Raw genomic sequence first — 12,500 nt, 5'->3', positions numbered from 1 at the left:
GTGTATAAATGTGTGTACATGTGTGTGTGTCTGTACAGGTGTGTGTGTGTTTAGTAAAGGTGTGTCCTCACGCTGAACTCGAGCAGCGGCGCTACGCTAGCGAACAGCTGCAGGACGAAGGGCTTGCGGTGGAGGACATAGAACTGCCTGCAGCAGAACTCCATCCCCTGACGTAGCAGAGGGTTGCTTTCATAGTCGGCATACACCTGCAACACACACACATGGACGCTGTACTAGATATACTAGGCATAGAATGGCTCTCGTAAATACATACATATATATATAAAACATAGTAGTAATTATGTTGCATTAATAGTACTAGCAGTAGTATAATTATAGTAGTACTAGTAGTCAAAGTCCTCTAGTAGTGTAGTACTCAGTGTAGTAGCCTTGTAGTACACTGGAATTACTAGTAGCAGTAGTACTCTTGCAGTACTAGTACCTGTTGCATGGTGGGCAGTATCCACTCTACCCGCTCAGGGAGAGGAGGTGGTTGAAGTGCTCTATAGTACCCTAGTAGCACTCTAGTATTATAGTACAAGTAGTAGTAGTATTAGTAGAGCTCTGGTAGTACCAGTACCTGTAGCATGGTGGGCAGTATCCACTGGTAGCCGCTCAGGGAGAACAGGTGGTTGAAGTGCACGGCGGTGTTGATTGCAGTGGCGGTGTACTGCCTGAGGAGGGCGCTGTCCTCGGGGTGCAGCAGCAGCGCGCCGTTGAACACGTTGAGGAAGAGCATCATCTCGTCGCCCCAGGGGTACTCACTGGGCATGCCCAGGAACATCTCCTCCAGCAGCTTGATCCACAGCACCTTGTGGAGCGTGTCCAGCCCAAACAGCTCCTTACCTGCAGGGGGCAGCAGAGGGGCGAGGGTTAGCTGGAGCTAACCGACCAGGCTAAGAGCTAAGGCTAGCCACCCATGCTTGGCTGCTAACTTAGCGAGCAACAAGGTGGGGTCGTAGCACCGCAACACACTGACGATACATTCTAAGAGCTCAGGCTTAATCTGCCGAGATCCTGGGCTAACCGACCATGCTAATGCTAAGAGCTAAGGAAGCAAGGCTGGGGTTGGCGACCATGCTATCAGCTAAGGCTAACCGAGCACTGGCCAGTAGGACCAGGGTGGGGGTAGCTATGTTGTGGTATGTTGAAGAGGGAAAACTCTGGGGGTTGGGGTTTCCTTGCTAGCCAGCCATGCTAAGCTAAGCGCAAGGTCCACTAGCTACCCTGCGGCACATTAAAGAGGAAAAACTCTGGGGGTGTGGTGGGATAGCCAACTATGCTAAGCTAGGCGCTAGGTCGGCTAGGCTAAGCGCTAGGTGGGCTAGCTGCCCTGCGTCATTGAAGAGGGAGAACTCTGTGGGTGGGGTGTGCTAGCAAGCCATGCTAGGCTAAGCGCTAGGTGGGCTAGCTAAGCGCTAGGTGGGCTAGCTACCCTGCGGCTCGTTGAAGAGGGAGAACTCTGCGTCGATGGCAGTGCGGGGGAAGGAGGGCAGGCGGAGAAGGTCCTCCTGGAGCAGGGACACGTGGGACTGCTTGTGGACCGGAGGCATGTTCTGGGTCAGGGAGATGAGGAACAGCACCCGGCCCACCTCCTCCAGCTTACGGGAGAACACCTGGGGGGGGGGAGAGGGGGGGGGGGAGAGAGTGAGGGAGGGAGGGAAGGGGGGAGAGAGAAAGGGGGAGAGAGAGAGGGAGAAAAAGAGAGAGAGAGAGAGACAGAGAGAGAGAGAGAGAGATGAAGGGAGGGAGGGAGGGAGAGAGAGAGAGAGAGGAGGGGGGGAGAAAAAGACAGAGAGAGAGAGAGATGAAGGGAGGGAGAGAGAGAGAGGGAGGGAGAAAAAAAGGGGGACAGAGAGAGAGAGAGAGGGGGGGAGAAAAAGAGAGAGAGAGAGAGAGAGAGAGATTGCTTTCAGCAATGAAGGCTTCTCAGTCTACTACATTTACAGCATTTAACTCTCCCCCGGCCCCGGATAAGATAAGATAAGTCTCTTGGGCAATGCGGTCTTCATCACTGGGGGTAGCCCCCACTCACCTGCTTCTGGATCAGCTCCTGGCCTTTGTCCGGAACCATGTGGACCAGGTTGAGCTGGGGGGACACGGACCTCCTGAACGGATAGATGTCTCTCACATAGGTCTGGGGGAGAGGGGGAGGAGGGGGAGAGAGAGATAGGAGGGGGAGAGAGAGAGAGGAGAGAGGAGGGGAGAGAGGAGGGGAGGGAGAGAGAGGAGGGGAGGAGGGAGGAGAGAGGAGGGGGGAGATAGGAGGGGGGAGAGGGGGGGAGGAGAGAAAGCAGAGAGTCATGCCGTGTAGTCTCATGTGATCTCAGGTTCCGTCACGTGTTCCCATGCGGTGTGAGTTGGTGTAGTGTCATGGGCCGCGGGCCGGACCTTGGAGTAGTGGATGAGGTTCCAGCGTTTGTCCATGAGGAAGTAGTGAGCCGACCGCGCCTCGGGAATGTTGAAGAACTCCAGACATTCCTGAAAGAAGTGAGAGAGGAACATTTCAATTATTACGGACTACATTTGTCATGTCTTGTGTTTCTTTGATTCAAAAACCTTTTTGCAATTATGTTAGCACAGCTGAAAACTGTGGAAAGGTTTTCATTGAAAACATGAAATTGTCCGGGTGACCACAAACTTTTGACCGGTAGTGTACACATTATGATAATTTATCCTTATCGTTAACGAGTGAATCTGAGCTCCTGTTTCTGGTCATCGTGATTCCTGAACGTGAACCAAACGTACGCATCCTCGGTGCGCCATCTTGTGACGGTAACCGTAGTGATCAGTGGTGAGCAGTGATCGGCTGACTCGGGGGGCACCCACCTTGAGCAAGGCTTCGAACTGGGTGTCCTCGTGAACCGGCAGCTGTGTGGGGATGTCACACTCGTTCTGGCCGTGCACCACCAGAGTCTTGGTACCTAATGCACCGGGGAACACAGGTGATGACACAGTTAGCATGACTCCCTATCTCTTTAACGGTTAGCTTAGCACAGTTAGCATGACTCCCTAGCCTAAACGTTTCCATTAGCACAGTTAGCATGACTCCCTATCTCTTTAACGATTAGCTTAACGCAATTAGAATGACTGTGGGCCCTATCTTGCATCGAGCGCAATTGACTTTCTACACTGATGCATGTATCGTTGCTAGTTTGCAACTGGCGCAGAGCGTTCGTTTCCCTCCACCGCAATGCGTCGGTAAATTGGGGAATGATCTTGCGCCCCAAGGTCATTCCACGTTCCCTGGTTCTATTTTGCAGTTCCAGAAAACAATTGCGCCACAAACCAGTGAAACAGGGTTTGTTAATGCATTGCGTATCATTAAATAGAACCACAGTTACCGCATATCTTAGGCCTATATGTGTGTGAGCTATAAGTTTTCTTTGCCGAACTTTATTTGAGGACTCAGTATTTCTGAAGTTGTGGAAGAAAACGCTATTCCATGTGTGTATTAGGCCATATTATTTGGGCATAAACTGAGCCATTTGAAGTTTAAAATTCATGTGGTCATGCTTCTGTCTCATCGGAGACTGTTAACCCGCTGTCAAAATATCAACTTGTCAGATTCAAATGCGCTCATGGCTCTTAAAGGGGATGGGAGATGGCACTCTCATTGGTTTATTGCACGTAACGCCCAAACCACACCTACAGGTAATTAGGCTACTTCAGACCAACCCTTTTTAGATTTGCGTCGGGCGAAAGAGTCATTTAGCTGCCGGTATAATAGCAACATAGAACCGCCCACAAAGCTATTTGCGTTTGGCGCTTCTCACTTGCGATTCAGACTGTTAAAATAGGGCCCAGAATCTCTTTAACATTTCCATTAGCACAGTTAGCATGACTCCCTATCTCTTAAACGATTCCATTAGCACAGTTAGCATGACTCCATATCTCTTTAATGTTTCCATTAGCACAGTTAGCATGGCGGCCCATCTCCCTATCACTGTCCATTAGCACAGTTAGCATGGCCGCCTTTCTCTTTAAGTTTAGTTTGAGTGAACTAGCTTCAGTGACAATGCTTAAGTGAACTAGCTCTAGTGAACTAGCTTCACCGAACTAGCTCTAGTGAACTAGCTCTAGTGAACTAGCTTCAGTGAACTAGCTTCAGTGAACTAGCTCTTGTGAACTAGCTTCAGTGAACTAGCTTGAGTGAACTAGCTCTATTGAACTGGCTTCACTGAACTAGCTCTAGTGAACTAGCTTGAGTGACCTAGCTTCAGTGGACTAGCTTCAGTGAACTAGCTCTAGTGAACTAGCTTCACTGAACTAGCTCTAGTGAACTAGCTCTAGCGAACTAGCTTCAGTGAACTAGCTTGAGTGAACTAGCTCTAGTAAACTAGCTCTAGTGAACTAGCTTCAGTGAACTAGCTTCAGTGAACTAGCTTGAGTGAACTAGCTCTAGTGAACTGGCTTCACTGAACTAGCTCTAGTGAACTAGCTTTAGTGACCCAGCTTCAGTGAACTAGCTTGAGTGAACAAGTTCTAGTGAACTAGCTTCACTGAACTAGCTTGAGTGACCTAGCTTCAGTGAACTAGCTCTAGTGAACTAGCTCTAGTGAACTAGCTTCAGTGAACTAGCTTGAGTGAACAAGTTCTAGTGAACTAGCTTCACTGAACTAGCTTGAGTGACCTAGCTTCAGTGAACTAGCTTCACTGAACTAGCTCTAGTGAACTAGCTCTAGTGACCTAGCTTGAGTGAACTAGCTCAAACAGCTAGCGTCGGTGGCGCGGCGGCGGCGGGCGGAGCTCTGACCTGGCATGGAGGCGGTGACCAGCAGCTTGACCTCGCACTGCTCTTTCTTCATGGTCTGCTTCAGGTCCTTGAAGAAGAGCCCCTCCACGTAGCCCACCACCTCCCACAGGAAGGTCAGCGTGGCCGAGATGGCGTCCATGCCCCACTCGCAGGGCGTGCGCACAAAGTACATGATGAGCCCCACCTGAGAGGGGGAGAGGCTCAATACTCTCCTCCGGTACGGGTGGTACGGTGCTCTTTGGTGATGGAGGTGGAGGCAATGGAGGTTATGGTGATGATGACGGACTTGAAGGTGGGGATTGAGGGGGTGATGGTGGTGGAGGTGATGGAGGTGATGGAGGTGGTGGAGGTTGTTAAGGTGATGGAGGTGATGGAGGTTGTTATGGTGGGTGGTGGAGGTGATGGAGGTGATGGAGGTTGTTATGGTGGCTGATGGAGGTTGTCATGGTGGGTGGTGGAGGTGGTGGAGGTGGTCATGGTGGGTGGTGGAGGTGGTGGAGGTGGTGGAGGTTGTCATGGTGGGTGGTGGAGGTGGTGGAGGTGATGGAGGTTGTCATGGTGGGTGGTGGAGGTGGTGGAGGTGATGGAGGTTGTCATGGTGGGTGGTGGAGGTGGTGGAGGATGTCATGGTGGGTGGTGGAGGTGGTGGAGGTTGTCATGGTGGGTGGTGGAGGTGGTGGAGGTGATGGAGGTCTTGTCTCACCAGGTAGTTGAAGAGGATGTGTGAGGTCTGTGCTGGGAGGTCTCCGATGTTCAGGAGGAGCTTCCTGAGCATGTACATCAGCTCGTCCTGACAGAGCACAGCGGTCAGCGTGAGGGTTAGTGTGTGTGTGTGTGTGTGTGTGTGTGTGTGTGTGTGTGCTACCTGTCTGTTGCTGACGGTCAGTTTCTCCAGGAAGTGTCTGAGGACGAGGGCGGGGTCTTCTATCAGACAGTTCCACAAGATCTGCTGAGCCACCGCACTCACTGAACACACACACACACACGCGCGCGTGTGCACATGTATACACACGTCAATAAAGTTACATCTGATCAAATCCAACAAAAAATAATTGTATTTAATCTCCTGGTAATGGTGTCTGGAGGTCAGGGTTAATCTGATCTAATAATCTAATCTAATAATCTAATGTAATAATCTAATCTAAAAATCGAATATAATAGTATAATAATCTAATCTAATAATCTAATCTAATCTAATAGTCCAATCTCCTGGTGATGGTGTCTGGAGGTCAGGGTTAATCTGATTTAATAATCTAATCTAATAATCTAATGTAATAATCTAATCTAAAAATCGAAGATAATAATGTAATATAATAATTTTATCTAATAATCTAATCTAATAGTCTAATGTAATAATCTAATCTAATAATCTAATCTAATAGTCTAATATCCTGTTGATGCTGTCTGGAGGTCAGGGTTAATCTGATCTAATAATCTAATCTAATAATCTAATATGATAATCTAATCTAATAGTCTAATATCCTGTTGATGCTGTCTGGAGGTCAGGGTTAATCTGATCTAATAATCTAATCTAATAATCTAATCGAATAATGTAATATAATAATCTAATATGATAGTCTAATGTAATAATCTAATGTAATAATCTAATCTAATAATCTAGTTATCTAATCTCACCTGCCACCCCGTCCTCCCGCACCTCGCCGTCCTCCATCAGGTGCACTATGGGTAACACGGCGGCACAGATGCATGCTGGGAACACGGCCTGCGGGGGTTGCAGCGTGTGGTGGGTGGGGGTGTGCTCCGTCAGGTTCTCCTCGTCTGTCAATCAATCAATCAATCAATCAATCAGCGATCAATCAATCAATCAATCAGCAATCAATCAATCAATCAGCGATCAATAACACCTCAGATGTGGATCGATGTGCAACGTAAAGCTCAGTGTATGTTTGGGTGTGTGTGTGTGTGTTAAAGAGTGTGTGTATGTGTGTTAGTATGTGTGTGATACATATGTGTGTTTGTGTGTTACGTGTGTGTGTTACATGTGTGTTGGTGTGTTACATGTGTGTATGTGTGTTAGTGTGTGTGTATTACGTGTGTGAATGTGTGCATTAGTGTATTACGTGTTTGTGTGTGTGTTAGTGTGTGTTAGTGTGTTACATGTGTGTTAGTGTGTGTTTGTGTGTTAGTTTGAGTGTGTGTGTGTGTGTGTGATACATATGTGTGTTTGGGTGTTACCTGTGTGTGTTACATGTGTGAGTGTATTACGTGTGTGAATGTGTGCATTAGTGTATTACATGTTTGTGTGTTTGTTAGTTTGTTGCATGTGTGTTAGTGTGTGTAAGTGTGTTTCATGTGTGTGTGTGTTAGTGTGTTACATGTGTGCGTGTGTGTGTTAGTGTGTAACATGTGTGTGTGTGTGTGTTAGTGTGTGGGTGTTAGTGTGAGTTTGTTTGCTACATGTGTGTTATTGTGTGTGTGTGTGTTAGTGTGTGTTAGTGTGTAACATGTGTGTTATTTTGTGTGTGTGTGTTAGTGTGTGTGTTAGTGTGTGTTATTGTGTGTTTGTTAGTGTGTGTGTGTGTTAGTGTGTAACATGTGTGTTATTGTGTGTGTGTGTTAGTGTGTGTCAGTGTGTAACGTGTGTGTACCTTCGGCGCTGACCACAGAGCGCACCGACCACACGGACCCCCGTCTGAAGGAGTAATTGCGGTGAGATGTGCTCGAGGCGCAGGACGGGCTGACGGACAGACGGCGTGACGCCAGGTTCCCCCCCTCCTCTGCTGGCCGGGGTCACAGAGACGCACGCTCAGACCCCCTGAACCCCCCCACTACGTACGCCAGCCTCACTGGGTTGGAACTGCACCCATTGCCGCATCGTTTCACTCCGATGTTTCTCCGAATGGCGTCTCACGTAATGTACGATAGAAACCATGGCAACGGGGTTAAGCCAGCTGCTGTTTCAGCCAGGTAACACGTTAGCATTGCACTTAGCATTAGCATAGGACCACATTGGCCCCTTGGCATATTGACATATTATTACATAAGCACATAAGTACATTAGCACATTAGCACATAAGCACACTAGCATACTAGCCCATTAGAATAGTAGCATATTAGCAATTTAGTATATCCCCATGTTAGCACATGGACGTATTCCCATTGTAACACATTCAAGCATTAGCGCCCTAGCACTACCCCGTGTTAGCGTGTGGGCGTGTGGCCGTGTTAGCGTGTGGCCGTGTTAGCGTGTGGCCGTGTTAGCGTGTGGCCGTGTTAGCCTGTGGGCGTGTTAGCCTGTGGGCGTGTTAGCGTGTGACCATGTGGGCGTGTTAGCGTGTGGCCGTGTTAGCCTGCGGGCGTGTTAGCCTGCGGGCGTGTTAGCCTGTGGGCGTGTTAGCGTGTTAGCCTGCGGGCGTGTTAGCCTGTGGGCGTGTTAGCCTGCGGGCGTGTTAGCCTGCGGGCGTGTTAGCCTGTGGGCGTGTTGGCGTGTTAGCCTGTGGGCGTGTTAGCGTGTTAGCCTGTGGGCGTGTTAGCCTGTGGCCGTATTAGCGTGTTAGCGTGTTAGCCTGCGGGCGTGTTAGCCTGCGGGCGTGTTAGCGTGTGAGCCTGCGGGCGTGTGAGCCTGCGGGCGTGTGAGCCTGCGGGCGTGTTAGCCTGCGGGCGTGTTAGCGTGTTAGCCTGCGGGCGCGGTGGCCCACCCTCCTCCTCCTGTTCCGGCGGGGGGCTGCAGGTGGGCTCGTAGCAGGCCTCCTGCACCACGGGGATGGCCGAGATGATGCTGGCCTCTCGGCCTAGACGCCGCCGCTCCTCCTCCTGCTGCAGGTTCTTCAGGATGTGCTCCGCCCGCTGGTGGGAGCGCGACACCGCCCGCGCCGAGAAGGACTTCTGCAAGGCCGCCGGGGGGGTGGAAGTGGGGGGTTTGGGTGGAGGGGGGTGGAGGGGGGGGGGGGGGGGTGGAGGGTGGGGTTGAACAACGAGGTGGTGTTAGATGTGTAGAGGAGTGACGGGGTGAGAGCCCGCTCCCATTGAGCGCTCTGACGCTCCACGCTATAACCACCAACTCAAATGGCTCGGCAGGCGTTTGGGTTAGCGGTTAGAGCGCTCTTCGTTGGCCTGTCGGGGGTTTGCCGGTTCGAGACCCTCGTCCGCTGTGCAGAATGTGTTTCCTCGGTGCTGGGACCCAGATTGGTAGCGAGTCACGGGGAGGAGTGTGTAACTTCAGGGTACTGAAACCGCTGAGCCAAATGACACACCCTCCCTTTGGATGAGAGCGTTTGTGGTCCTCTAATCTCTAATCCCGGGTCGAGCCCATACCCATAGCAGCAGTGTAGGGTCAACAGAGCCGGCTTTAAATTGGTCCCGGGACCAGGTTTTGGAGTACGGTTTAGGGAGGTGACAGGCCAGACACCGCTCAATGTCTTCAGAACACTATAACTGCTAACCCAAACGTCCGCGTTGCGGCACATCGACATGAGCGAGGCAGCACCTGAAGGCTGAGCGGTTCATCTGAAGGACTTTAAGGGCATATAGAGGTAGGGTAGCGAGGGCTCTGAAGACATTTCTTTAGGATGTGAAGAACTTTCTTTAGGACACTAGAGATGGGGGACACCTAGATTCAGACGCTCTCCTTAAACCCTTTGTGAGCTCAGGTGTTCAGGGCTGAAGGACTGGTGTTTGTGGCTGGCTCTCCGTTAACGGGCTCCACACACTGCGCCATTACGAATATTGTACGACGTACGTCAGAGATTATCGGCCGAGACTTCGGACACCGGCCGAGCTTCGTCTGAGCCTACGTCTCTGTGGATCGGCTGGCTGCCGGCCGTCTGGCGATGTTTAGAATCGGCTAACGATCAGCTAACGTTATGCTAACAGTTGGCTAACATTTGGCTAACGTTTGGTTAACGTTTGACTAACGTTCGGCTAATGGTCGGCTAACATTGGGCTGCAGTCGTTTTGGTCGGGGAGAGCCGATGGAGGTCTGAACGGCCCAGTGTGTGGGGCCCGTGAGGCATGAGGAGGGCAAGGCAGTGGGGGTCCGCTGGGGGGCCGATCAGGAGGCCATACCCCCCCTGAACGGGACAGCACTCACAATCATGCTCGTACACAGACACACAGTGAGACGCATGGCATGGACGCAGCTCCACAAAGCCCAGGCAGCTGTGCACTTCTTCAAACTGTCGTGCACGCACACACGCACACACACGCACACACACACACACACACACACACACACACACACACACACGCACACACAGACGACAACGCCTCACACTCATGCTGTATGTGTGTCGTTTTTGTTGTTGTTGAACAATCAGCTTCAGGCAAGAGACACTAGGCTAGGTCCCCCTTAACACCCAAGATGCAACAGTAGCCAGACCGACCTATGGGAGGTCCAACGAATGAGAGGTCACTAGCTTTGGGTTCGGCCAAACAGGGAGATGGACGCCGGTGTCATTGGATGTTTGGGTTTGTCATTCAGTCACTGGCTGGCGGAGGGAACATGATGCAACAACATAAGCATCCATAGAAAAGTCTGGACTTACGATGGTACGGCCTGAGTGAATGAGTGAGGGGTACTAAAAACAAAGACAGTTGAGACATTACAGGCGGCGTGCTTACACTTGCGCAAAACCCTCATGGTTCACAGAGTAAAAGTCCCCCCCCCCGGTAGGGACTCTTACTTTGGGAACCCCTGTGTCCACATGTTTGGTGAATGCCTGCATTAGGTGATGAGGTCCTTGGTTTACCAAGGCCTTCAGGATAAACCAAACGCTGCAACCAAAATATAGGGACACAACCCTCTGGGATTGGCTGCTCGCATGGATGTCAGGGGATGTCACGCGCCGTACGAACCATTGAGAGACCAGGAGGGGCGGTTTTTGGTGCAACTCCGGTGCTTTGAGTTACATATTTTGTAACATCAGAGATTTAATGTCAGGTAAAAAACATTCAATGTATTTCACTAAAACTATGCAACTTGGTGAAAGCTTAATCGAAAAGGAAGTACGATGGACTACATGAGTTTAGGTCGATGGACCTACCCCAGATAACAAAAACCTCATTTAATTAAACTTTTATTCAATTGAACATTTACGATATCCATGTTTTTTAAACCCAGATCAAACTAAATACCGGCGTCAGACCTACTTGGACTGAAGTGGTATTGCACCAAAGTGATCGTAATATGTACTCAATAATGTATTACGTATATTTGTGGAAGGCTACGAACGCTGCTAATATTAGCACGTCACCAAAGAGTTCTAACACAACAACATAGCATTTAGCTAGCAGCAGTTCACTGGTGAAACAGGTTGCCAGGTGTCTGCTATGGCCTGTGATTGGTTACCCAGGCGTGGAGGTGGGCGGGACTTACAGACTGGTCTTCGTTGATCGGGTCCTGGACGCTGCCGGTGTTCTGGGGCACCCAGGGGGGATCGAACATGGGCACACAGGGCATGCCCAGGATGGGGGAGGGCAGGGTGAAGTTTATACTGGGAGGTGGGATCTGGAACACAACGGAGACTCTCAGGCACTTCTGAAGGTTTACTGCGGGGCCCTACCATGCTACGTAGCCTACCATGCTACGTAGCCTCCCATGCTATGCTACCACGCTAAGTACCCTACTATGGCAAGTAGTCTACCATGCTGATTACCAAACCATGCTAAGAACCCTACCATTCTAAGTAGCCTACCATGCTAAGAACTCTACCATGCTAAGTACCCAACCATGCTAAGTAGCCTACCATGCTACGTAGCCTACCACGCTAAGTACCCTACCATGCTATGTAGCCTACCATGCTACGTAGCCTACCATGCCAAGTACCCTTAAATGCCAACCATTCTAACCCTTATGATTTGGATTTGGGAGCGCAATACAGACGTCCCTTTGCTAACCTCTAAGGGAGTAAACACACTCAAACATCACGTCCTTCACCATGGAGATAAAGTATCGATCGGGGTCGCCATGGAGATAAGGTGTTGACCTCACCTTGAATATCTGCTGGGCGCCCTCCTCCATGCGCGGCCACACCTGGTAGCGGAAGCGCCACAGCGTGTAGAACTTGAGGACGGAGTTGATGCGTTGGCACGCCTCCTGGTGGTGGAACTCGGCCATCATCATCTCCGTCACCACGTCAGGGACCTTCACCGCACACAGCAGGAACATGGCCGCTGGGGGGGGGGGGGGGGGGAGGGTACAGTCAGGGGCTCGTCTGGATGAGAGGCTGGGAGGGGGTTATTACGATGGGGATTAAGGATGACAAGGTCAACGTTTGTTTGAGAAAGAGAGAGATAGAGAGAGACAGAAAGAGAGAGAGAGACAAAGAGATGGAGAGAGACAGAAAGAGAGAGAGACAGAAAGAGAGAGAGACAGAGAGAGAGAGAGAGAGAGAGAGAGAGAGAGAGAGACACACAGAGAGTGAGACAGAAAGAGAGAGAGAGACACAGAGAGAGAGAGAGCGAGAGAGAGAGAGAGATAGAGACAGAGAGAAATTAAAGGCTGCCCTCACCTGCGGCTCTGTAGCTCTGTATGTCTGAGCGTCTGTCTGTCTGTCCTCATCTGCGGGGGCCATACCTCTGTCTGTCTGTATGTCTGTCTGTCTGTCTGTCCTCACCTGCGGCGGCCGTACCTCTTCTGTCTGTCTGTCTGTACGTCTGTCTGTCTGTCTGTCTGTCCTCACCTGCAGCGGCAGCCATGTGCTCGTCCACGCTGAGCATGAGCTCCCAGGCAGCGGGCTGGATGTCTCCGTACATGTCGTCCGTCAGGATGGGGGCCGCCTTGATC

General features: G+C 50.7%; 1 protein-coding gene across 1 annotated transcript in view; it reads right to left on the bottom strand.

The window, feature by feature from the left end:
* The window catches only part of unc80 (unc-80 homolog (C. elegans)), a gene marked incomplete at both ends in the record, with an annotated part of 76,613 nt that overhangs the window by 16,781 nt on the left and 47,332 nt on the right, over positions 1-12,500 (bottom strand). Inside the window, 16 exons of the mRNA XM_079734290.1 lie at positions 72-206; positions 581-846; positions 1,436-1,616; positions 2,036-2,137; positions 2,392-2,481; positions 2,830-2,924; positions 4,757-4,940; positions 5,460-5,546; positions 5,622-5,722; positions 6,392-6,535; positions 7,366-7,497; positions 8,416-8,602; positions 10,261-10,293; positions 11,091-11,222; positions 11,706-11,887; positions 12,397-12,500. The exon at positions 12,397-12,500 is cut by the window's right edge and continues 35 nt beyond it. Coding sequence (XP_079590416.1) covers positions 72-206; positions 581-846; positions 1,436-1,616; positions 2,036-2,137; positions 2,392-2,481; positions 2,830-2,924; positions 4,757-4,940; positions 5,460-5,546; positions 5,622-5,722; positions 6,392-6,535; positions 7,366-7,497; positions 8,416-8,602; positions 10,261-10,293; positions 11,091-11,222; positions 11,706-11,887; positions 12,397-12,500 — 2,155 coding nt within the window. The remainder of the gene's footprint in view (positions 1-71; positions 207-580; positions 847-1,435; positions 1,617-2,035; positions 2,138-2,391; positions 2,482-2,829; positions 2,925-4,756; positions 4,941-5,459; positions 5,547-5,621; positions 5,723-6,391; positions 6,536-7,365; positions 7,498-8,415; positions 8,603-10,260; positions 10,294-11,090; positions 11,223-11,705; positions 11,888-12,396) is intronic.

This window comes from Pollachius pollachius, assembly GCF_949987615.1.
Source record: "Pollachius pollachius genome assembly, chromosome: 4".
Taxonomy (NCBI): domain Eukaryota; kingdom Metazoa; phylum Chordata; class Actinopteri; order Gadiformes; family Gadidae; genus Pollachius; species Pollachius pollachius.
The sequence above is the reverse complement of the archived record's forward strand: the minus strand, read 5'-3'. Positions and strand labels throughout refer to the sequence as shown.